The 24,547-nt window shown below is 51.7% G+C and overlaps 1 protein-coding gene across 1 annotated transcript; it reads left to right on the top strand.

Moving 5' to 3' along the window:
- FOSL2 (FOS like 2, AP-1 transcription factor subunit) lies at positions 1–22,616 on the top strand. The gene is made up of 4 exons (XM_069494135.1): positions 1–900; positions 10,717–10,968; positions 15,018–15,125; positions 17,419–22,616. The coding sequence occupies exons 1-4, from the start codon at positions 799–801 to the stop codon at positions 17,935–17,937; spliced, it is 981 nt and encodes a 326-aa protein (XP_069350236.1). The 5' UTR covers positions 1–798; the 3' UTR covers positions 17,938–22,616.
- Positions 22,617–24,547: the final 1,931 nt, after the last annotated feature.

Genomic DNA, 24,547 nt, shown 5'->3' with positions numbered 1-24,547 from the left:
CGAGCGAGCGAGCGGCGCTCGGCGGGGACAGAGAGGGCGAGGTGCGGACGGGCGAGGCGGGCCCGTCCGGGAGCGGGCGCCGGGGAAGGGGTGCAGGTCCGGGCGCTGGAGCGACCGCGCAGGGAGCGGGGCCGCGTCCCCCTCAGAGCCGGCTCAGCGTGAACCCGACGGGCCGCTGTCCCGCTGGCGCGCTCGGGGCCGCGGCACAGGCGCACGCTGCCTCCTTCTCCTAGTCAAGTGTCCGAGCCGCTCCGAAACTCCGGCGGCGAGTCGGCCACAGGAAGTTTACTCTCGGGCTCCTTTTCTAAAAGGAGGAAATAGAAGTTTCTCCAAGCGGGCAGCTTTTCTTTTCTCCTTTTTGGCCCTGTCTGAAATCGGGGTGCCTAGAGCTGGCAAGCGAGTCTCGCCCGGCTCCTATTCTTTTTTAATTTCCAAATTTTTGATTGGGCCGTGGGTCCCCGGCTGGGCTCCGGCTGCGCGCGGGGGCGGGAGGGTGCGCGCAGGGGAGGGACCGAGGGACGCGCCGACTTTTAGAGGGAGGGACTGGGTGGACAACTGGTCCCGCGGCGCTCGCAGAGCAGGAAAGAAGTGCCGTGCGAGGCGCTCGGGGGACACTGTTCCCGGAGTGTCGCCGCCTCCCAGTCCTCGCCCGCTGCGGTGGAGCAGAAACCCGGGAGTGAAGACTAGAGCCCGCGGCGCGGCCGGCGGACGAGCAAGCGCGCAGCAGCCGGTGCGCGGCCGCGGCGAGGGCGGGGGAAGAAAAACACCCTGTTTCCTCTCCGGCCCCCACCGCGGATCATGTACCAGGATTATCCCGGGAACTTTGACACCTCGTCCCGGGGCAGCAGCGGCTCTCCTGCGCACGCCGAGTCCTACTCCAGCGGCGGCGGCGGCCAGCAGGTAGGTGCGGGTCCCCGGTGCACCTGGCGGCGCGGGCAGACCCCGCCCTCTTACCGCAGCTGTCTCTTTTGCTTTCTTTTCCCTTTCTTGACTTGGCGAGAAAATATGTACGGGCCACCGTTGTAAGTTACGGATTTTCGTCCTGTCCTGCCCCCCCCCCTTTTAAACTGGAGGGAGGGGGAGTGGGCTTGAAGAGCCAACATATCCCTTTCTTCACACTACATCTTATCCAGACAAGCTCCAGGAATTGCAGGACCCCCTACCAGGAGCCTGTTACACTCGCCTCCTCCTCTCCCTTCCCCACCTCCCACCCCGCCCCCGTGGTGGACAGACAAGAAAATCTTTGCACCCACCGGCCCCTCCCGACGCCCTGGGACCCCATTCCTGCAGGAGGGCACTCTCCCTTGCCCCCCCCCTCTTCTCCATCAGTCTTTGCTCATTTCTGAAAGAGGTTGGGGACTCAGAAAAATGGGTAGGCTCCTTCAAGTAATCCGGAGTGAGGGCGAGGGTTGCCGCTCTGGGAATCAGGTGCGAAGGTCAGGAAGAAAGAGACCATCTTTGATTGGCTCCTGCCAACGCCTGTGTGCCCCATGCCCCGCTCCTTAAGGGTTGGGGGGCAGGAGCCTGTACTGCTCCCGAAGAGGGAAGGAGCACCCTGAGGATCTGGGGGTACCTGGGGCAAGGAGGCCGGCAGACAGAAGTGGGGGAAGAGACATCACTTAGGCTCCCGGGTGGTTCTGGAAGCAGAAAACAACTTGTTTCCAAAGCAGCCAGACTGGTTTGCACTGGAGGGATTCTGTGTGGGACGATCTGTGTGTTTATAAATACCAGAAAGGTGCTGGTGGGGTGCCTGCCCTCTGCAGCAGGCCCCCCACCCCCTGTCTTGTGAGAGAGCTGGGTTAACACAGAAGGCCTGTTACAACGTGAAGCCCACCTTGGTCAGCATCTGTAGTCTCTAGCAAAGTTGGCTGCAGCAAGAGATGCTCTATAAAGCAGTGGCCTTGACCTGTAGCAAGGGCTGGGGAGGGGGGGGCTTCCAGGGAGGAGTGGACCAAGCTGCAAAATATAATGGAAACATGGCTCTCCTTTGAGTTTCTTTTGGAAAAAACAAAACAAGAGAAATACTTCGTTCCAAGGCGATTCCCTATACCTGGTGAGTCTCCACAATGTTTTTTCTGTGTTTTCCCTCTACCTCTCCTGGTGCCCCCATAAGCACTCACTGTGGAGAGCCTCGTCTGTTCATTGAGGGTGCATTCAGTACACCCTTCATAATGAGCAACAAGGTGATGAGTTTAAAATCTTACCCGAAGAGTTGTTGATTATGTTTGCTTCCCAGCCCCATTGGTGGTTTGTATTAAATCCAAACATCATTAGGCAATGGGCTAGAGTGGTTAATAGCCAATCCCTCACTCTCCAATTCAACAAACTCTAAAATGCCTGTTTCTTCCTCCCTGGGTCAGGAAGGGATCTTTTGATTTCTTCTCTGTTCCTTTTGCTAATGTGTCCGTGGCAGTGATCACTGAACTATTACAGTCTCACTGCCTGGCTTCGCTTAGACCCGGGGCCTGGATGGGAAGTCAGACCGGACATCAGTGCCCCAACTGAATAATCTGTGTCACTAGGGCTTTGAGCCCAGGATGTGAGCGGAGGCGATTCCCTGTTTTGGAAGAAAATCAGACAGGAAACCAGTGCTAGGAAGAAGGAAGAGAACTCAGTCCAGCAGAGTGTAGTGGGGCCTCATTACCGAAGCAAAAAGCAGCTGTTGGCTAATTCCTAGCGTGCTGTAACACATGAGGATTTTGCAATTAGCAATAACCAATGCACAGGGTTCTCGCATATGCTCCTGCCCGTTCAGCCGGACCGTGTGAGTGAGGCACCTTTCAAACCAGAGGGACTGGCAAGGTACTGCCACTTTAGACAAGTTTCTCAGTCTGCCTGCTCCTTTGTTGTAGTGACCAAGGTGGGTGGGGGGCAAGGAGGAGCGGGGAGGGTTTTTCCCTCATTGCTCCAACTTTGAGCAAAACTGTTCTGTGGTCCTAAGGACTGACCTCAGAGGTTTTTGTTACTTTACAAGTCTGTGCTATGACCCCGCCCTATCTCAGGCTCAAGGTAACTTTATTACATACCAGATAAAACCTATAATCACTTTATTTCTCTCAGCTTCCTTTACTGGGAGACTTTCTGGCAGTTAGTGGATCGGCCTTCCTGCTTTATGGCATCTCAAGGAACCAATCAGTGTAAGATAGGGTTCTCTGGTTTTTCCTTGGGCAAGTAAATAGGATTTTTTTCCAGGTCTCTCTGAGGGGGTCCAATATTCCCAAAAAGTTAGTCGTTGGTTATTCAACCCTGAGCTTTCCTTTGGTCTTAACACATGGCCGTGAGTTCCAATGACGTTTGGGGGTGGGGGCAGCAGACAACTCTTTGTTAAAGGCTCTGTTCTTATATATGGCAGGAACTTGAAGCATGAAAAATATTTCCTGTTCCAGTTATAGTTTTAATCTCAAAGATTGGTCATTGGTGATTTTGTTTTGTCAGTAATAGTGGCACGCATCTCCCCCTCCTGGATTTTTCTTTTTGTTGTTGTTCATGTTTTCTCTCTCCTAACTTTTCCTAGGAAAATACCTCCCAGATATATGCCCTGCCTGGCTGCTTGACTATTCCGGTTTCAGAGCCTGAGCATTACGCAATCCAGCCAGTTACACAAACATAGGTCATTTCATAACTTGTTTTCATCAGCTGGGCCCCCTTTTAATGAAAAAACAAAACAAAAACAAGACCTAGAACTTTTCCAAGGCTGCTATTTGTCTGTTTCTCAGATAACTTGTGAAAATAAATCAAGGGGGGTATTTCCTTTTGGAATCAAGGAATACCAGACTAGCTTTCTTCTTCCTCAACCACCCTTTCCCAAGACAAACACACACACACAAACACATACACACACACACACACGCACGCACAAAATTCCCCAGAGTGAACTTTTGCCAACTGTACCAGACTGGGACATTCCTCACATCAAAGAACTTTTACCAGAAATGACTGTGATTCCCAAGTCAGCCTCAATCATACCTCGTTAGTGCCCCCTACAGGACATTTTTAGAAAAACTTTCTTGGGAATGTATTTTTCCAGTCGTTCAGAGTGTTAACTTCGTTCGTTTTCTGAATTCTTAGAATTTCTTTCTTTTTAATTAGGGACAAATAAACGCCATATATTTAACAGTGGTTAGTTAGGAGCTGCTTGACTTCAAAATGAGTTTCTTTTTAAAATTTTGTTCTAAATAAAACGTGGTTGAAAAAGGAGTGCTTTTTTTTCTTTCCCTATTTTGATGTCTGTCTGTACATTAGGATGCCCTCATGGTGTTTTCAAATTCCCAGGACTTGTTTTCTTGATGTGTTTGTATTAGGAGGGGGAGGGTCGTTCAGAATTGGTGGGAATGTGGGCGGCATATATTAAGGGTCTGGGTGCTTTTTTTTTTTTTTTTTTTGCCTTGATCTTACAGATGTTATAGATTAGGATCAAACAAAATGTTATCCCAAGAATTTGTCTGTTCCGCTGATTCTTGATGGTGGAAGTCAGCTTCACTTTTTCATCAAAGTGAGTGGGGTGAAATAGCAGTCATGTATTGTCTGAGTGGCGCTGAATTTTCCTATCCAAAACCCTGAGTGCGTTTCCAGTACTTGATTTCCACCTGTTTTATTATTCAAGGTGAGAGTAAAATTAGGAGACTTGTTCTCCTCTTTTCTATCTTGATACAAACACACCAGAACATATACATCCAAATCACTGCTGTCCCTTTCATTGTTTTTTCCTTGAGGGGACTAAAAATTTATTGGAATGCCGTAGCAACTGCACCGCCCCTCTTTTGGAACTGCTTTCAGCACATTCTTTTGAAAATCCCCCCTGCTAACAAATCTTTGTCCTTTGAAGGGTGAATTTGATATTTGAAAATTACCAAAAGATCTTTGGAACCAAGTCCGACTCATGAAGTCTGGGTGATCAGACTGACTCCAAAGCGGAGCGTGACCCCATGTCCCGTTGATGTCAGGAGGCTGCCAGGGAGAGCGCTCCCCGTGAGCGACGCACACCAAAGTAGGCACCTTCAGTGAGAGCACCTTTGCCATCAATATCTTGGATTTTTCCCTCTGTTAAATAGGAATAAAGATACTGGTTTTGAGAATTAAGGAAACTAACGTTTTCCGGTCTATTCATTGAAAGAGAGGGAAACAAAAAATAGCATCATCAGTTGGTGGATATGTCTCATCCATGTTGTATGTGGTATCTGTTGATGGCCACAACGTTTCAAAATAATGGCAGCTGCCCTGATTGAGGCAAATATATCTGTACCAAACCCCATTTGGTAACTCTACCCCTCCTAGCTCCCTGGGCTGGAGAGCGAAGGTTAAGATTTCTCTTGGCCCACCCCTGCCTCTCAGCCCTGTCATGCGGCGCTGAGACCAGCAGGCTCACCCGCCAGTGGTTCTGAGGGAAGATGAGACGACGGGTCCTTCCCGTCAAAGGCAGAGCTGCCGAGGACTGGTGGGAGTACCAACGGGGCGCAGACCAGCGGCGTGAATTCCCAGGGCTTTGGAGTGGGACTTTTGGTCCAAAGGGCCCTAGAGGGAAGAAACTGGGGACCCTGGGGGAGATGTGTCTTTTCCTCACAAAACTTTTCTTCCCTGCTTCTCTTCACCCTGGCACTGAGGGGAAGGAGGTGGAGTGGTTCTTTCATGTGAACCTGGGAAGGAGTGGAGGGTGACGGGACGCCGGTCACCTGAGATGGCATTTGTACACTGTCACACAGTGGGAATTCATGAGTTATTAGCAACAGTTTCCATTGTGACATACGTGGCATTTCCTCAGAGAGCAGTGAAAGGTCAGGGGTCAAAGAGATGTTCAATGCAGAGCCTGTGAAGACTGGTTCGACTCCATACAGAAGGCCTTGGAGAACATCCCAAGTTCGGTAAAAATACAGCACATTTGCACTCAACCGAACCTCAGCAGGGATATTATGGGAAGTATGAGGCAGCATTTGTCCTTAGCTTTTCCTCTTCTCCTGAGCCAATTTTCTGGGCTGTTGGAATTTTCCTTTTCCCATCTTGGGAATCTAAGAAAGAGGATCTTAAGAGGAAGAACCGAGTGCCTTCCTAGACACACACAATCATACCTGCTCACCTGATGGACCGGGTCAGAGCCCACAGGGGTGCACGGCTTGAACGCTTGGAAGCCCAGAGGAGAATCAGTCTGATGGAGGGGATGGGCCAAGCAAGACACCAGCCCCGCCCCACTCAGGAGTCTCTGGGATAGGCCCTCTCCCCGATCCAGGCCTGTAGGAAACGGGGCCCAAACCCTACTTCCGAAAAGGCGTAACCCTCATTTCTGAATCAAAGGCAGTTTTCCCAAATCAGCAGCTGCTGGGCTGAGGGACTTCTCTGACCTGCTGAAGCTGGGCGGCCCTAGAGGCCTGGTGTTCTCAGCTGTCTTTCTCATTGGCAGTGGGAGGGGCGCGCGTGTACTTAAACTAAGCAGCCCCGGGGGCCCTAGGCACAGGGTGCTGCAGGGTAATGGGGGTTCCTATGCTCAAAGACCCACAAGAAGGCTTGTAAGGGCTTGGACTTCTGCTCAGGGTCTAGAGATTCAAGCCAATGAGGGAGAGGCTGTCCCCTTGGCTCCCAGGGTTAGAGGAATGTCTCAGTTCTGATTTGGTTTCTTTTTTCTTCTCTTTACTCTTTTCCCTCCAACCTGAGCATGGGAGATGAGAATGATCCTCTAGGATGGGGATTGACAAACTATGGCCCAAGTATTTTTGTAAATAAAGTTGAAAGGAGTGCAGGCGTGCCTGTTTGTTTACACTTTGTCTCTGGCTGCTTTCACGCTAGAATGGCAGCGTTGAGTTTTGACAGAGACCTTATGGCCCACAAAGCCTAAAATATTTGCTATTTGGCCCTTTACAGCAAAAGTTTGCCAAACTCTGCTCTAGGATGTTGATGGAGACCACTTTGTCCTTTTATAGGCATTCTTGCCCACCCAGAGGTCACAGTTAAATAAAATATTCGGAGGCTCTGCCAGGCTAGAATGCCGTATGGCCATCCTGCATCTTCAATCCTGTCCCAGAGGAGCAGTGTCCTGGGGGCTACAGAGCCCCAGGGGAGCCAAGTTAGGTCCTGAGTTACCTCTCCCCAACCCCTCACTGCCAACACACACCTGGTACTGCAACAGGACAAGTGCCCTAAGGCTGGCAGCTGGGAAACTCCATCTTGGTTTCTGTTTAATGTTAACTTATTCGTAGAGAACCATGATTTATTCCCAGTGTGGCATTTGGCTGATTCTTGGGTCTGTTGGCATAGAAGAGTGCCAGGCTAACTTCTGGGACCACAAACTCCTAACCTCACCTCTTCTCTCCTATCCCAGTGTCGCTTTTTGAATAACACGTTCAGAGTTGAGACAGGACCCATCTCCCAGATCTAATTAAAACTTTTGTGTCTCCCAGAGAGGCTCCTCTTCGAGACAAAAGCCTTCTTTATCAGAGCCCCAGGCCCCTCTGGGGATGGGACATTGTTTTCCTTGCAGTTTGGAGCCAGTGTATTATCCAGATGGCTTTACCTCCTGTCTGAAACAAGGTGTACATGCATTTCAGAGGCAGTCATTACCTCCTGCCTGGTTTTTATTGCTGTCTTGTTTTGTCTAGAACAAGCCATTGCTGCAAGGAATGTGGCTGATGTATACCAGGGAGCACATTCTGCAGACCTGCCTTCCACAGCGGTGCTCTGGAAGTGCCCGAGAAGGGCTGAAAGTCATCCACTTATTCCAAAGGATCTTAGTTTTCTAAGCCTTTTTTCTTTTTTTTCTATTATTCCACAGGCATTAAGTCTCTAAGCTTTGATTTAGGTTTTTTGCTTGCTTCCCCAAGCCTAACGTGGAGCACTTTGTGGATTGAGGTGTGACTTTCCTAGGTGCTTTCCTGAAAGGATAGCTAACGGCTCCCCCATGGAGACGAGGGTCACATTAAGCTTTTGTACTGGGTGCCTGGGGTGCATGTCAAACCCAGAATGTGACTTGGGGAGAGAAACAGAGTTAAAAAGTTGGGTGCTTCCCAGGAGTGGGAGGCTGGCAGTTCTCCCCGCAGCCTGCTGTGCAGAGTACACAGGCACTAACGATGGCGGTGCCGCCGATGATGGCAGTGCTGCTGACGACGACCATAGCACCTTGCATTTGTTTTGCAGCAGTGTTTCTCAACCCTGGCTGCACCTTAGAATCTCCTTGGGAGTTTTTGAAAAATACGTTTATCAGAGCCCCACCCAAAACAATTATTTTAGAGCTCTAATGGTGAGGCTCCGGCATTGGTGTTTTTTCCAAGCTCCTCAGCTTGCAGAAAATATTCTAATGTGCAGCCAGAGTTGAGAAGCACTGGCGTGCTGTGATTACAAGTAGCTATTTATTTAATCCACATGACAGTTTAGGGTTTGGTTAGGGTTCCCCTTTACATCCATGGGATTGAGTCCTCAGTGCTTTGCCCAGGGCAGAGCACTTAGTGGCTAAGCCAGGCCCCCGCCTAAGCCTCCTGACCCCAGGTGCAGTGCCGACTCCCTGCCCATCCCGTCCAGCAGCCTAGGAGAAAAATAGCTGCCTGGGTCTTGGTGCTTCTGCACACTCTCAGCCATGCCTGCTGTACTCACGCACTCTGCCTCCACACAGCCCCGCCCTGGCTGTCCGCTTTTTCTTGAAGATCGTTATCTACTTGGATCCTTCCCTGTTGGCTGCACCCTTCCCTCCTTCACACGCACACACCCATACACATGTGCTTCTTTTTTCAGTTAGCTCCTGATGAAAAGCCCAGTTGTCTTTGGCTTTGGAGGTGCAACTCAGAATCTATTGCTCTGGGCAGCTTTCCCCCAGAATCCCAGAATCCATTGCACTGGGTAGCATTCCTTGCAGAATCCCAGAATCTGGGCAACTCTCCTCCGGAGTTTCAGGATTGATTGCACTGGGTAACTTTCCTTACAGAAGCCCGGAATCCCTTGTGCTGGGCAGTTCTGTTCACCGAGTGCCAGTGGCCTGGAACAGTCTGGGAGGAGGGAAAGCCACATTCCACCGCCGAGGCTGGGGTCAGGTGGGAGGCAGGGGTGAGCGAGGAAGGGTCTCCAGCCCTGTCGGCTACAGTGAGGTACTCTAAGCTTCACTTTATTTGCACAGCAGGAACCCAGCTGTTGTCACAGGGCAAATACAGTGGTGGTGCAGCTCCCATTGCTGCTAATGCTTCTAATCCTGATTGGTGGGGATTGGACCAGAATAGCGAGGATACTGCAGCATCCATGCTGATGACAGTGGCATTTCATCTGGGGCCAAAAAGACCTGTGGGACCTGTGTGGAGAGAGGGAAGTTCTGTAGGATCCCTTGGCAGGGATGACCTGATGCTCCGTCTGAGGGCGGTGGGGGTGGATACCAGCACTTAGGGCTGGATTTTGGAAAGAAAGAAGCAGTGCTAGAGAAGCTTGTGTAATGCCATGTTTGAGAGCTCTGGCCTCTTTGTCAGGCTGAACTGGGTTTGAGTCCTAACCACTGCCTATTAGCAGTGTGGCCTTGGGTAAGTTACTTAATCCCACTAAGCGTAAATTTGTGCCTCTGAAATGGAGATAATGGTCATTCTTACCTCAGAGGGAGAATGAATGAGCTAATCTAGGTAAGACATTAACATGGTGCCTGTCGATTAGTAAGCACTCAGTAAGCATTAGCTGTTATTATTATTGTCGTCATTTCACCTACTGGCTTAGAGAAGAAACTGGAGAACTTTTTGTGAATACAGTAGTCACCTGAGGAGGAGAGTTCACCTGGGTTCTGTTAGGGGGGCTTTCCCCTAAAAAGCTGGAAGTCGGGGGCTCTTCCCTCCTCCCCCTTCTCTCATTTTCCAGTAGCTGACTTGGGAAAGGTCACGGCCAACTGGTGAGGAGCACAGCCCATTTTAGTTTTTGTACTCTGTCATCATATTCTAAATAGGATGCTTCCTGCAGCATGTCCCAGGGAGCTCAGCAACATGGCACGGGCATAAATCAAGAGATGGGGAGAAAACTGAATTAGTAGCACCTGAGTTTCCCGTAGATGCACCTGTGAACACAGACAGATATGTAGGACAGACATGGCAGGTCTGGCCTCAAGCAAGGTGCCGATGAACAGAAAGGAGGAGAGACGAGGGGAGCAAGAGGAAGTCTGGCAAATGCCACCACTTTTTAGTCTCATGGATTGAAGGACGCCTTCTCATGGACCTGACCTTGCCCTGGTAGGGTCATAGCCCTAGGCTGAACCTCTTTGGGAAGTGACAAAAGCAGACACGATGTGCTTCTTGGTGATCATTGTTGCTCCAAAGCTGCTGGTGTGCAAATCTCTTCAAGGTGTCCTGAGCCAGTACCGTGGGGAATGATTGGCAGGTGACAGGCTCAGGAGGCCCAGATGCCACATCCTGCAGATGTGCATCCTGGAGGGCTACAGAGACGGCCTGCTGAGTGTGAGTGGGTAGGGACCACATCTGTCCTAGAAATCATTTGGGATATGACAGCATCGTCTCTCAGCCACCTGGGGATGGAGTCCCCAAGACCCCAGTCAGGGAGCAGGTCTGACATGAGGCCCCAGGAACAGTTAAGGCCCCCTTGATTCCTGGATGTATGAGACTTGCCCAGGGAAGCCCACCTGGGGTCCTGACCTTGCCTTCCATGCACTGACCCTGCTCTCTGCTGGTATTGACCTCTGCTCTGTTCAGTATTTATTTGTTCAGTATCATGTTCTACTCAGTATTTATTGGCTCCATTGTATTTTTCTCCCCATTTCAGAAATTCCGGGTAGATATGCCTGGCTCAGGCAGTGCCTTCATCCCCACCATCAACGCCATCACGACCAGCCAGGACCTGCAGTGGATGGTGCAGCCCACAGTGATCACCTCCATGTCTAACCCGTACCCGCGCTCACACCCCTACAGCCCCCTGCCGGGCCTGGCCTCTGTCCCAGGACACATGGCTCTCCCGAGACCCGGCGTGATCAAGACCATTGGCACTACCGTGGGCCGCAGGAGGAGAGATGAACAGGTATAGCTTGGGTCAGTGGCAAGGAGCCCCATTAGTGGCTTTCAGGGCCTGAGAAACATGGAGTATTCTGGAAGGTTGTAAGGGGCAGGGTTAATGTTCTGGGAGCACTGAGGAGACAAGGGAGGGGGACAAGAAACATCCTCCTCATCACTGGAGGCAGAGCTGGAGAACTGAGAGCCAGGGCTGGCTCTGTCTTCTCACTCATGTCTCTTGGAATCTCTGAGTCTTAGTTTCTTCAGCCACAAAATGGGGATTGTGCTTCCGACTAGCCAGGACTTGCTGCTCGGGTGAGGTCAGGTGTGGGGGCACATGTTGCAAGTGGTAAAGTGTCAACACATGGGAAGGACTATTGTGACTGGCCGGCAGCAGTATCCTTCTCTGGTCCTTGGCAGAGGGGCCCCAGGACAAGCCGCCAGTGAGCCCTGGCTATGAGCTGTTGTGGATTAGCCCCAAGCTGTCTCCCAGCGTGTGGTGCAGACCAGACACCCAGCAGACTGAAAGGGTCAGGCTCTCGGTACTGCCCCTGTGACTTTCCATTTCTCCTCAGTGTCCCAGGCCTCCAACTCAAAGCAGGAGCCCATTTCAAGGGCCTGGAACGCATGTTCCAGAAATACAGTGACTCTGGGGCCTCAGGAATCTGTCCAGTTGTACTAGCTGACGGGGCGGGGGGGGGTTTGAGTGGGGGCGGCCAGACATCAGCCTTTCTTCAAGGGGCTCAGCTTTGTGAGGGGGTTGACCTGGCTGGGAGGGAAGCCAGAAACTGGTGAGGCCTCTGCTATTTCGGCAAGACTCAAAGGCTCATCACCTGTATTGACGGCGAGCCAGGGCAGCGCTCAGTCTCCTGGTTCCAGAAGGAGAAATCAGAATCATGCATAATCCCAGAAAGAAGGGAATGAGGCCTCCAAAGAGCACCATCTGTCCCTCTGCACAGGTGATACAGCAAAGGCCCAGACACACCTGCCTGGGGTCACCTGGCAAGTGAGTGGGGAAGTCTGGACTAGGTCCCCGTTCCCTGGACTCCCTACGCAGTGCTCATTCTAGAAGGATATGCCACGATGAGCCCAGGGAAGGGAAAATGTGTTAGCAGTGGAATCCCTTTTTCAAATGAGATGTTAACCTGGTGAACTACTCCAGCGACAGCATTGGAACCCTTTCCCATTTCAACCATGCCCTGTCCCCACTCTCGGATTCCCAGGGGCCACAGTGTTCCAATCTAAGGACCTTTCAGACCTGGTTCCCAGTGGATAAAGGTGGATCCAGTGCCGGTGTCCCCAGGATACTGAGAATTATGGGGATCGCCGCTCCGAGGAACTCAGGGGCCCTGCTCCTCTGAGAACAAAGCTGGTCACATGCGCTATGCGTTGCTTTGTTCTGTTGCTGGTGGGACCACAGTGCAGGGCCACTTGGGAAGGTACGTCTGATTGGCACTGTGATAGAGCTCACGGTGGCAGGTCAAGCTTCTGCTGCTGGGGGAAGTGGCCAGTATCCCCCTCATAGTTGCTTTCCATAATCGCAGTTGTAAATATCACAGGAGCAGTGACCATGATGTCCTTTATAAATACGCTTCCCCCAGGCAGTCCAAGGTGCAGAGCTTTATAGTCACCGAGGAGCTGGATTCTCCCAGGACATAAGCAAGCCCTGAGTGAGAGCCAGGCTTTTGAAGGGCCCTTTCAGGTACCAGGACAACAAAGCAAGATTTGCTGAACACTTTTCACTCTCTTCTCGGCCTACCTCACACCGAATTTAGAAGTTTATATCCAGAAGGGACTTTGGAGATCATCTTTTCTAATTTTCCTCTACCCATTTTATAGATAAGGAAACCGAGGTCCAGAAAGGTGAGGGGGCCCGCCCAGAGTCACACAGTGAGTTAGTAGCACGGCCAGGGCTGGAGTCTACCTCTTTTGACCTTTGGCCCTGTGGTTTTCCCACCACACCACCCAGGCGTGCCCAAAGACAATCTGTCTGGAGAATTTCCTTCCTTTTTTGAGAGGGAGGGAGAGAACAAGGAGCACTTTATCCCACATCATTTGGGAATTCCGATGATCATCTGGCAGCTTTGAGGAAGCCTGGCAGTAGCACCCTAAAACCTTGGCTGTCCGGATTCCGGCCCTGGGGTCTTTGCTCCAGCTCACTTCTCCCCTCCACCCTCCCCCTGGGGGAGGAGCCTGTTGCCAGGAGCGTCCTCGCCCTTCTCTGGAGCCTGCCCGGGAGGCTCCCTCCGTGCCCAGTGGCACGACTCTGAGGAGGCAGGGAGGGGAGGGTGTGTGTGGCTTGTGGGTGTGTACATGGTGGTGGCGCCGACACACTCAAGCTGTAACCATGCTGATCTTGCCGCCCCGAACACTTCCTATGTCGACAGCTCCCACAGTTGCCTCACACCTGAACAGATAGGGAAGAGACTTCTAGGCCAACCAGGAGGCCAAAAGTTGTCTAGAAGCAGCCAAGGGGGAGGGAAGGCTTGAAGTGGACCATGGCCAGCCTCCTCCTTTTCTGCCCCTCATCAGTAAGGGCCCTGGGGGGCTTCCTAGACCTAAAGGACCCCTGGTGGCTCTTTCAGTGGTGATCAGCTGCTGGGGCTGAGCATCCTCCTCACAGTGCAGCAGGGCCGTAGGCTCTCTTGGTAACTCAGTTGGGCTCAGGTCGAGACAGGTTTAAGAGCAGCAAGTATTCAGAGCCTTGGCCAAGTGGCCTCATGACCTCAGCCTGGCTGCGGGGTCACCTCAGCGTAGACAGCCATAGGATTGTCCTCTCTGATGCCGTGCCCTGATTTGCTGTTTAGAACGTCACAGCAATAGACCTCCAGGGCTACAGGAAGCATCCTGGGACTCTGAGCTGGCTTCAGCCAGGACAGTGACACTTTCCGTCACGGGGTGGCCAGCAGTCAAGGCAGCATCCCTCCATGGGACAGCTTCTCTCCCCTCCCCCCAAAGTGGCTTCAGCTTTTTCCCCATGTGTCCCTTGAGGGTGGACCCAGGTCTTATGCCCCCTGGAATCTTCTAAGCCCACAATCTAGCACTGGGCACATAGTAGGTGTGCAGTCAGTGTCTGATAAATGAATGCGATGGTGTCTGCATTGCTTTCTGCTTTGACCCATAGCATCTCCTTGTATCACTTCTGTCTGAGAGGAGCATCGGGTCTCAGCTCTGGAAGGGCTCTATGTAACCAGAGCATTGGCCCTGCTTAGTACAGCAGAGTTCCTGCCCTCTGGTGTGAGTGACACGTCCCTAACCATCTTCACTGAAGGAGCTAGATTCTGAGCTCTTTGCAAGGGATTGTTCTTTGTTCACAGATAAATCCCTAGAACAGCATCTGGCACGTAGAAGTAGGTGCTCATTTGTTGAATGAATGAATACGGTGGGCAGTGGGATTTATCATCCTGGGGGCTCCTCCTCCTCTTGCTTGTCCTGTCCAGCCTAGTACTGTGGCACACCGGGGAGTCCTCGGGGTTGAACTGTGAGCAGCTGGCACTCCAGGGTAGGCAGAGGAAGTCGGGAGTAGAGTGGCACCCTTGGCCCTCCCACTGGTAACAACAGAACAATCCCCCCTGGGTGTGAGGACTTCGGGCCCAGCTACTTAACCAAATGGGGCTAATGAGGCTTACAGAGCAGGCAGAGCTGTGGGAGGAGTAATTAGCCGGGTTTTGGAAGAGGCTGCTTAAGTGGGTGGGGCCAGGCCTGGCTGGCAGGCGAGAGGACTCTCGTGGGGAAACATCCGCAGCTCCCAGCTCCGTCTCTCTGGCTTGGGCGCTGAATCAGGGCTCACGTGACAAATGCTGCCATCATGCCTGGCCAGTGAGTCCTTGACCCATTGCTGCCCTGCTGTCCCTTTAAACGTGGACATCACCTTCAGGGGCAGAGTCAGCACTCCCAGGTGGCTGAACACCAGTGAGCTGCACGTGCTGGGACCTCTGAGCCCAGCCACACTCTTCTTGGCCTCCTTCCTCCACTCCCGGTTCCAGAAGGGCCTTTTGCCTTATTTAAAACACTTTTTAAAAAATGCTGTTAACTGTTTATCCCATTCTAATCATGATACTTGACCTTGGTCTTTAGCTGTCCCCTGAAGAGGAGGAGAAGCGTCGAATCCGGAGGGAGAGGAACAAACTGGCTGCAGCCAAGTGCCGGAACCGCCGCCGGGAGCTGACGGAGAAGCTGCAGGCGGTGAGGAGCTCTGCGTGGGGTGGGAGCACTTCTGGGTGGGCGCAGCGAGAGCCCCCGGGCTCCTGGCCCCCCCCAGCCTTCTCCTTGCCCACAAGTGCCATACAGTCGAGTCAGCGGAGACAGAACACTCCTTCCCTTGAGCACATGGGTCAGCACTGCGCTGATTAAAAAAAGAGAGGGGCCTGGGGCTGACCTTCGGCACTAGCAGGGCCTAGAGAGAAGAAATGGACAAGCTTCTAGCACCATTTTTTACTCTGTTCCTGAGTGTTCTCTGCTCTCAGACCTGCTGGGGCTCCTGGGTGAGGGATGGCAGAGGGTATTGGTATCACCGGTCCCTGGGAGCCAGGGCAGGTCCAACCTGCCCCCTTCAGGGCTACTTCCCCAAGGTTCCAGCCTCCCTTGCACCTACCGCCAGCAGGAGTGGCCCAGCCTGGCTTAAGCATGCTGGCTGGGGTGAGGGTGGGGAGGCTGTCATGGCGGAGACGGGTCATGTGCCAGCTGAGTTGTATTTCCTTGGGGTTTTCTCATGTCTTTCCTGGGCTGGAGGGTTCCCCTTCATGTGGCCTTGGGACCTCACTGTGCCCTTGTGAGTCACTCCCCCATGCTGCCTAATTGCCCAGACCCGGGGCCCGTGGCCCTCCCATAAGCTTGACCTGACCGTCACGTCACTCCCACCCGAGCCCAGCCGCACAGGAAGGGCCGTGCGCCACATGGGGGAGCCCAGAGCTGGGGCCGACTCTCCCAGGTGGAATGTTTTCAGAGTGAGGAGATGAGAGAGACTCTGTCGGTGTTCCTCACAATGACCGGCCCAGAGGGGGCTTTGGAAACATTCCATCACTTTCTGTAACCCTCCCAGGTACTGTCTACCTGCTTAAGCTTCCCTCTGTCTGTCCTGTGTCCCTCACTGCATGAATTCCGTGGTGCCCTCAGTAGTGTCCCGGGGAGTGTGAGCGGGAGCTCTGGTCAGGTGGGGCGCCCTGAGTGAGTCACACTCCACCCGAGCTCGCTCAGCAGCGCCGTCCCCAGCGCTCACCTTACCCAGTGGGCACTTCAGGGAGCCCCAGAATAGCCTGGCCCCTGCGGCCCCTCTGCTTTCTTCCTCTCCTCCCAGGAGCCTCACCCAACTCCCCCACCTCCCCCGCCCCCTGACCCAGCCGCCCTGAGCCACATCCTCTACAGGAAGCCTCTCAGAAGCTCATGACGTTCATCAGACCCTTGAGACAGATGGAAACTTTTTTTCACTCCGGAATATGCTGTGCTCTGCTTAATGAGGCTCTTGCCCGTATCTCCTCGTTTGTGAACAGGAATCTGTGTTAGGGAAAAAGTGGGCAGGAGGCTGGTGACACACACCTTTTCCTCTCCCACAGCGGCGCCCTCCTTGGGCATTTGCTCTTCTGCTTCTCTGGCTTTGTGTGAAAGGTAGGGGCTGAGGTCCTCTCGGGGTGAGCCTGGCATCCTCCCAAGCCCTCTCAGGCCATCGGGTTCCTCTTCTGTCAAGCACAGTGGCTGAACTGAATGTTCTTTGAGGGTTTGGGGAGTCCAGAAACATGTTCTTCAGAAATTAGAGCAAAAAGGGGGGAGGGGCTGTGATGGTCCCACCGGGATTGGCTGAGCCCCTATTACAAGCCGGGCACTGTGCTAGGTGCTACAGTCTCCATTCTGTTGCAGCTTAGGCCTTAGCGTTTGTGCATCCACAGGTGAGCTGGCTTAGGGTTGAGGAGGTAGAGAAGGAGAGAGGGGGGTGGGGCTGCACTCTCCATGCAAGTCTATTACCCACCCCTCACGGGTCCCAGGGGGCAGTCAGGGCACCAAGGCAGTACAGCATAGTAGCACATGGGCTCTGGAGACAGACACATTAGGCATCAAATCTGGGCTACCCTACCTGCCAGCTCTGTGACTTTGGGCAAATTACAAAACTTCTCTGAACTTGGGTTTTCTCATCTGCAAAATGGGTTGATAATAACATGTGTTTCCAAAAACTGCTGGAGGATTGAATGGGATGATCTATGAAATGCTTAACACAATGTCTGGCACAAAGTAGGTGCTCAATTATGGCAGCTACAATTGTTGTTTTGCCCCTCCTCTAAGCCTACTTTCCTTCTTTTGAATTAAAAGGAATCTTGAGCCTGCAAGTGACTCCGAACCAGCTGGGTCGGTGGCCAGGTGTGTGAGCTGGTTGCTCACAGTTGTCTGAGGACATTGCTTGTTTTCCCTTTCCTGCCTGGATTGGAACCACCCCTCGGCAGGTCCCTGGCAGGTTGCTGTCCCTCACATCCCTCTCTTTCCCCTGCAGGAGACGGAGGAGCTGGAGGAGGAGAAGTCAGGCCTGCAGAAAGAGATCGCCGAGCTGCAGAAGGAGAAGGAGAAGCTGGAGTTCATGTTGGTGGCCCACGGCCCTGTTTGCAAGATCAGCCCCGAGGAGCGCCGATCACCCGCAGCCCCAGGGCTGCAGCCCATGCGCAGTGGTGGTGGTGCAGTAGGCGCTGTGGTGGTGAAACAGGAGCCCCTGGAAGAGGACAGTCCCTCATCCTCATCGGCAGGGCTGGACAAGGCCCAGCACTCCGTCATCAAGCCCATCAGCATCGCTGGGGGCTTCTACGGGGAGGAGCCGCTGCACACCCCCATCGTGGTGACCTCCACGCCTGCTGTCACTCCGGGCACCTCAAACCTTGTCTTCACCTACCCCAGCGTTCTGGAGCAGGAGTCGCCCGCGTCACCCTCTGAGTCCTGCTCCAAGGCTCACCGCAGAAGCAGTAGCAGCGGGGACCAGTCATCAGACTCCTTGAACTCCCCCACTCTGCTGGCTCTGTAACCCAGCGCACCTCTCTTCCCCAGCTCCGGAGGGGGTCCTTGTCACTGCCTCCTTCCCAGGGACCAGCACCTTCAAGCACTCCAGGGCTGTGAGGGCAAGAGGGGGACCTACCAGGGAGCTTCCTGGCTCTGGGGGACCCAGGTGGGACTTGGCAGTGAGGCACTAGAGGACTTGGGTTGATCTCTTGGAAGCCATGGGACCTCCTCCCTCATTCATCTTGCAAGCAAATCCTGTTTCTTGAAAAGCCTTGGAGAACTTGGTTTGGTGGACTTAGACATCTCTCTGGCTTCTGAAGAGCCTGAAGCTGGCCTGGACCGTTCCTGTCCCTTTGTTACCATATTGTCTCTGGAGTGATGGTGTCCTTCCCTGCCCCACCAAGCATGCTCAGTGCCTTTTGGTTTCACCTTCCCTCAACTTGCCCCTTCCCTCCCCCAGTGTCAATCTCACTCCCTCTTGGTTTTTATGAAATTTGCCATGACATTTCATCTGGGTGGTCTGAATATTAAAGCTCTTCATTTCTGGAGATGGGCAGCAGGTGACTCTTCTGCTGGGGCTGACTTGTCCGGAAGGGACAAAGTGCAATACAGAACCTTCCCTACCCCAGTGCTTCCCAGTGCGCCAGCATCTCCAGAACTACCAGCGGGGCTCGCTGAGCTCCCAAGGAGATGCCACCATCACTGGGAGGCTCAGAGGACCCTTCCTCCTCACCCTCGGAGACGGCTTTTGGAGGAGCGGCTTGGCCAGAAGACAGGGTGTGAGTGAGACGGCAGGGCACTGGTTGGGTTTGCCAAACACCTAATTACCAGGCCAGGAATAGTGCCAACAAAGCCACACGGGTGTCCTAACCAGCTTCCCCTCACCCGGTGTCTTGAGCAGGGCGTCTCCTGTAATTACTGCCTTGCTGTTCTGCCCCTGGACCCTTCTCTCCAGACCAGGGAGGCATCCCTCCCTAGGAACCACACTTCGCTCCAAGGCCCTGCCAGGCTCCGCCCTTCCCCCACCCTGGCTTTCAGGGTGACGCCACCCACAGAGATTTAATGAGCGTGGGCCTGGACCCTCCCCAGATTGCTGCCAGGCGCCCCTCCCCAAGCCTCGAAGGAGCATTTGCGCAGGCTGGGAAGGCAGGGCAGGGAGGAGGGCTGCAGCCATCGGAGGGTGGAGGGTGGAGTGGTGTTCACAGCGGCAGCAGCCCCAGCGCCGGCTTGGCTTGTCCTGGCTGCTGGCCTCTCAGTGAGGTCTGAGCCTTTTCTGCCCTCTGTGGTCATCTGCCACCTGATGGATCAAGTGCTTTCTCTTTTACACTCCCCTGCCCCCACCCCAGTGTGCTCTTCTGGCCCAGTCAGCAAGCTGTGAACAGCTGGCCTGAGCTGTCGCTGTGGCTTATGGCTTACGTGCCATTCCTGGTTGTGTGTTGAATCTTTCCGGCTGCTGAAATTGGAGATAGAGTGTGTTGCTTCCCACTGCAGGAGAGCTGCCCCCTTCCTAGGCTGTGGGTGGGGAAGGGGTGGCCCTGGCTTCCAGCAAGAGCCTGGTCCCTGCTTCCCACCGCTCTGAGCTCTGAGCCTTTCCTCTCCGGGGCGTGGCTCCCACTGAGCTTCCTGTCTCACAGGGTCTTGATGCATGTCCTGGGAGCAGCTCCAGGCCAGTGCTCTGAGGTAGACTCTGCTGCTGAGATCATCCTATGCTCGCTTGAGAGATCAGTCTCCAAGTTCGACTCTGGAGACAGCGGTGACATGTGCACACAGCTGTTCCCTGACACACCGAGGCCACACGTGCTGGTCTTTATTTAATGTCCATTTCCCACTTTCATGCACTAGACACGCAGAGTGGAACAGCCGTGTGCTTAAAATATACGGCCCGGTAGGACTGGAAGGGATGTGTGCAAGGGTTAGGCCACTCAGAGAGAGGAGATGAAAAGAAAAAGGATTTTGTTCAAAATACTTTGAAAATGTTATTTCCCGCATTCCTTGGCTGTGATGCTGCCCTCCCAGTTCCCCAGCGGCTCTGGGAGGGGCTCTCCTAGGAAGATCGGGCAATTGGGTTTCTGGCTTCAGATGAATCAAAGAAGCAGATTTAGCCAGGAATAGCAAGAGATGGGCAAAGAAAACCGGGGTGCACTCAGCTTGAAAGGCTTAATCATCTCAAGTGGTATTTGTAGCCAGGTGGGAGCTATTTGGTTTTTGTATATATAGATATTTCTTAAATGAAGCTGCTTTCTGGTCTTTTATTTCTAAAAGCCCCTTCTTACTCCGCATTGTGCAGCATGGATCCCAACACAGGTCACAGTCGGGGACTTAGGGCCAGCCTGGGCATTCCTGAGACAGAGCTTGGCTTCAGTTTAGGTTTCAAGCTGTGTTGGCATTGGGACCAGTGGAAGGCAAAAATCCAGCCAATCCACAGGATTCTAAGAGGCCTCTAAGCTGTGTTCCCTTTTAAGACCCTCTGGCTTTGTCCTAGGAGGTTGTTTGGGGAAGGCTGAATATTCACACTTAAGTCAGGAGCATATGCTCAGTTTCCTTCCTTTTGGCCTGCTCGCCAAGTTCTCTCTCTCTCTCTCTCTCTCTCTCTCACACACACACACACACACACACACCCTTGTTCCAGAATCACCAGACACCTGGCCAGCTGTTTTCTCCTCCATGGCTCCTGCTAAGGGAGCAGCTGTAGTGGGATGCCTTTGTGCTTGGGTTAGGACCTGCTGTGCTTCCCCGTGTCCCCAGCCATGAGGCAGCTGGTGTGGACTCTGGCTGGGCTGCAGGCAGCTCTGGGACAGCATAGGGCAGGCACTCCTCGATCAGCTGGTGTAAAACACACAGTCCTCTCAGCCACCTGGCTGGCCTGTCTGGGAACAGTCCTCTCCCAGGCCGGGTGTATGGGGACAGCTGCTGACACAGGAAAGAGAGGAGATCTCAGGTGAAGCCTAGGGAATTGCTACAGCCAACTCCAAGCAGAGAATTCACTGGGGAGGTTTTTAGAAAGCGTCAAACATTGTTCTGCCTGTGTTAGCGGCCAGGTGTGTCCACTGTGGCCAGTCGCACAAGCATCTCAAAGCCAAGAGCCATCAGGGCTGCTGCTTCTCTTTCTCAGGCTTTGGGGAAGGGAGGTTTCCTCTGTTCCCACTTGACTCCAAGTATAAGGGTGAGTTGAACAGCCTGGAGCATTGGGACTGTTTTCTCCGTTTTCCTCAATGATGGACCAACAGTGCTCCTTGCAATCTAACCATGTAAGTTTCAGGTTGATTTCCTTCCCTGATCAGACATCTTTGTGGCCCCTTTAGGAAGAAAAAGAAGAAGAAGCAGCACCTACTATGTGCCAGGTACTGTGTTAAGGCACTTTTATATATATCCTCTTTAGGATGACACTAAGGGATGAGGGCATCCCTTTATAAAAGGTCCCCAAGTAATGGATAAACAAAAACACTTGGAGGTGAGGTCTTTCTTCAAAGACCCAAGGTAAGACTGCCTTCAGTCTAATGTTTGTTCTCAAAGCCCCAGCCCCTGCAATATCCTCTCACCTCCAAACTTCTCCTTGTACCCTGCCACATGCTCCTGTGCACTCCTCTAATGGCTGGAAGGGTTAACCTGAGTCCTTACAGAATTTGTACACCAATAGGATATGTGGTGTGTATAACTTTCTTTTAAAAACTTAAGGAAAGGGATCTTGTTCTGCTTGTTGAGTCTTTTTGGCATTCATCTTAAAAGCCAGCATCTATTTATTGACAGGTTTGTGTGTGTGTGTGTGTGTGTGTGTGTTTGTTCATGTGCATGCGCACATGTATGTATACATTTTCAGGTGTGCCGTGTCCTGTAGCTTTTTAGAGGAAACCTAGTCATTCTGCTACTAATTTGGCATCTTCTCATGCTTCCAGTGCTTGGGCCATACATCAACAAAGGGTTTTAATTTCCCGATGCTGACAACATGTTCAGGAGGGGCTGGATCAAATTTTGAGGGGGGTATAGGAAAGGGAGAGGGAGAAGAAATTGACATTTATTTTATTATTTATTTTAAATGTTTACATCTTCTTTGTGTTGTATCAAGCCTGAATAGAAACAGATAGCATTAAAATACTCAGTTCCCCTCTCTCGCTTCCTTTTTTTTTCAAATTTAGGATAATGATGCTTTTTTTGTTGTTGTTGTTTCTAAAGTGATTTGTGACTTGTGCTGTATAAACTGTATTAAAGGTTTTGTTTCTAAAAATGGATTGTCATTCCTCTAGGGACAGTGGTCGCCAAGAAATCTACATTGTAACAGAACAGAACAAAAGATCCTGCCCTGTTTCTCAAAAATTATTTTCTCTGTATGATTAAAAGTTTATTCCATTTATTTCAGTTTGTGTTTACTTGATTTTGAGGAAGAAAATATTTGACTTTGTACAAAGAATAGGTATCAGGGTGTCTTTTCTGAAGTGGGAGATGTATATATAGTATTTTGGTGTATAGTGGAAAACCATAAGCTTTGTGCATCTGTATTTGAGATATGTCAATGATGTGGAGTGAAGTCTGCTATAAGGTTCTGGAGGCAAACGAGTTGTACAAGGTTCCTATAGCTCTTTGGGGAATTTAATTATCTTTCTGGGCACCTTTTTTTCTGTTTTTTAAGTAATGGTAAAATGATCCCATTGGAGAGTCTCCTGCATAGATCTCTCCAGGCAGAACCATGAGCTCAAAATCTTTGTATAATTTTGAAAATTGAGGAGTAGCTCTGTTCTGAAGCATCTCTGGTGGTGTTTCTTGTTGTCGTTGTTTTGTTCTGTTGTTTTACTGTATGTAATACAAGCCTACAGTATTTGCACTAAAGAAAGCTTGTTAGAAAAAGCTTGCTGCTATGGAAGAAAGAACATATTAAGACTTTTTTTCCCTTGCGGTTTTGTTGTTGTTGTTGTTAGCTTTTCCACTTTCAGTTGAGTAGCATTTTGTAGAATAAAATGAATTAAGATTGAAGAGCCTCTGATGATTGGTTTATTCCACCTTTTCTTCCCATCTCTCCTGTCACTTCTCTTTTTCTTCTTTTCCTCTCTACCTTTGGCCTTCGTGGGTGAAGCTGGTCTCTGCTGGTGGCCGGGAGGGTGGCGGCAGGGGAGAAGCAGGGAAGGGCTCATTAGGACCTTTCTGCGAGACTGTGAGGTGGGCTTCTGGGAGGGCAGCAGAGCAACTCCACCCCTTCCCCTTTCATTCTTCTTCCCTCTTTTGACTCCAAATCCTGTTTCCTGAGAAGTATCTCAGGGCCTAATTCTCAGCCAGTTGCCAACTAGTACCAAGGTGTAAGCCAATAAAAGTGTAAGGTGCTATCCCTTCCCTGGGGTATTTTGTTTGAACAGGTTGACTCTGGAAACCCAGAAATGTTCAAAGAACCAATTAAATGTGCGGCTACGATTTTCATGGTGGTCAGATGAGATCATGTGCAGGAAAGGGCTCGGAAAACAACCGAGGTGTGCAAATAAGTGGGATGATCACATTTCTAGACTTCCTTTTTGAAAAGTCACAGGTGGTTAGGTATGGAGCACTTAAAAGCATCAGCCCAGGCCCCATTGTCCTGTAGACTAGGAAAACCGGGATGACTGGGAAACATCTGTTCTGGGGTGCTCTTTCCTTGTAGCATACATGGTAGGGAGGCAAAATTGTCATTAGTTCATGCCCATAGAGAGGGGCAGCTGGCTGAGACTTAGCAAATGACACCACTTGCTCCGATATGCTTTAGACAGGCTCAGGGTACAGGCCTCATTCTCTGGAGGAACCAAGACAGTGAACTGGGAGTCGGGGGCCAAGATCCTAGGACCGGCGCCACTGCTCATTGGCTGTTGAGGTTTGGAGAAAGCCCTTTAACTTCTCAGAGCCTTAGTTTTCTCATCTGTAAAGGGGCAGAGTAATGATAGCATTATGGGAGCACCCCATTTAGGAGGATAACAACTTCCCTTACTTTTCTTTTTAAGTGAGGCTGGGGTATTAGGGAACAAGGCCACGTAGGAGTCTCAGCCTCATCATGTCCTCTTCTGCCAGAGTGGACAAGCAAACGCGGAATCTGGGGCGTTTCAGTGGAACCCGGACTTTCTTGAGCAACTACTGGGTTTCCTTGTGGTGTAAACGTCAAGGAGGTAGATGCGCAGAATGTTTGCACCCAGCGTCTCTAGGCTTTTGGGATTACGGTGTCTAGAGAGAAGCGTGTGCTCACATTTTATGCTTGCCTCTCCTGCCTAGGCGCTTCCATAACATTTTTCATCTTCCAGTAACACTGCAAAATCCATGTTGTTTGTTTAAATTTCTACCTCTTCCCCCAGATGGCAATTAGGGAGGTTGATGATTGCCAGACACTTATTAGATGGAGTCATCAGCTTCTCTGTGCAGCTGTAAATGCCTTAACAGCATCCAGGCAGCTTTTCAGTCTTTGACTGAGAAAAACAATAAGAGGAAACCTCCACTGGGTTCTTGAACCTAAGAGGGTGTATTGGGGAAATTTTGCAGCCACCTATAATTAATTCTACGCTGTCTTTGTCCAAACCCGTTAGGGGCCTGGGTTGATGATTAACTGTATTGATTACATTTCCAACACATCTGCAATTTCAAGGATGAAGCAGAGTTCTCTTCCTCAGGAAAGATTTCTTGGTGAGGAATTC

This window comes from Eulemur rufifrons, chromosome 19 (assembly GCF_041146395.1).
Source record: "Eulemur rufifrons isolate Redbay chromosome 19, OSU_ERuf_1, whole genome shotgun sequence".
Lineage (NCBI taxonomy): Eukaryota > Metazoa > Chordata > Mammalia > Primates > Lemuridae > Eulemur > Eulemur rufifrons.
Note: the sequence above shows the minus strand (reverse complement) of the source record. Positions and strands in the feature narration are given on the sequence as shown.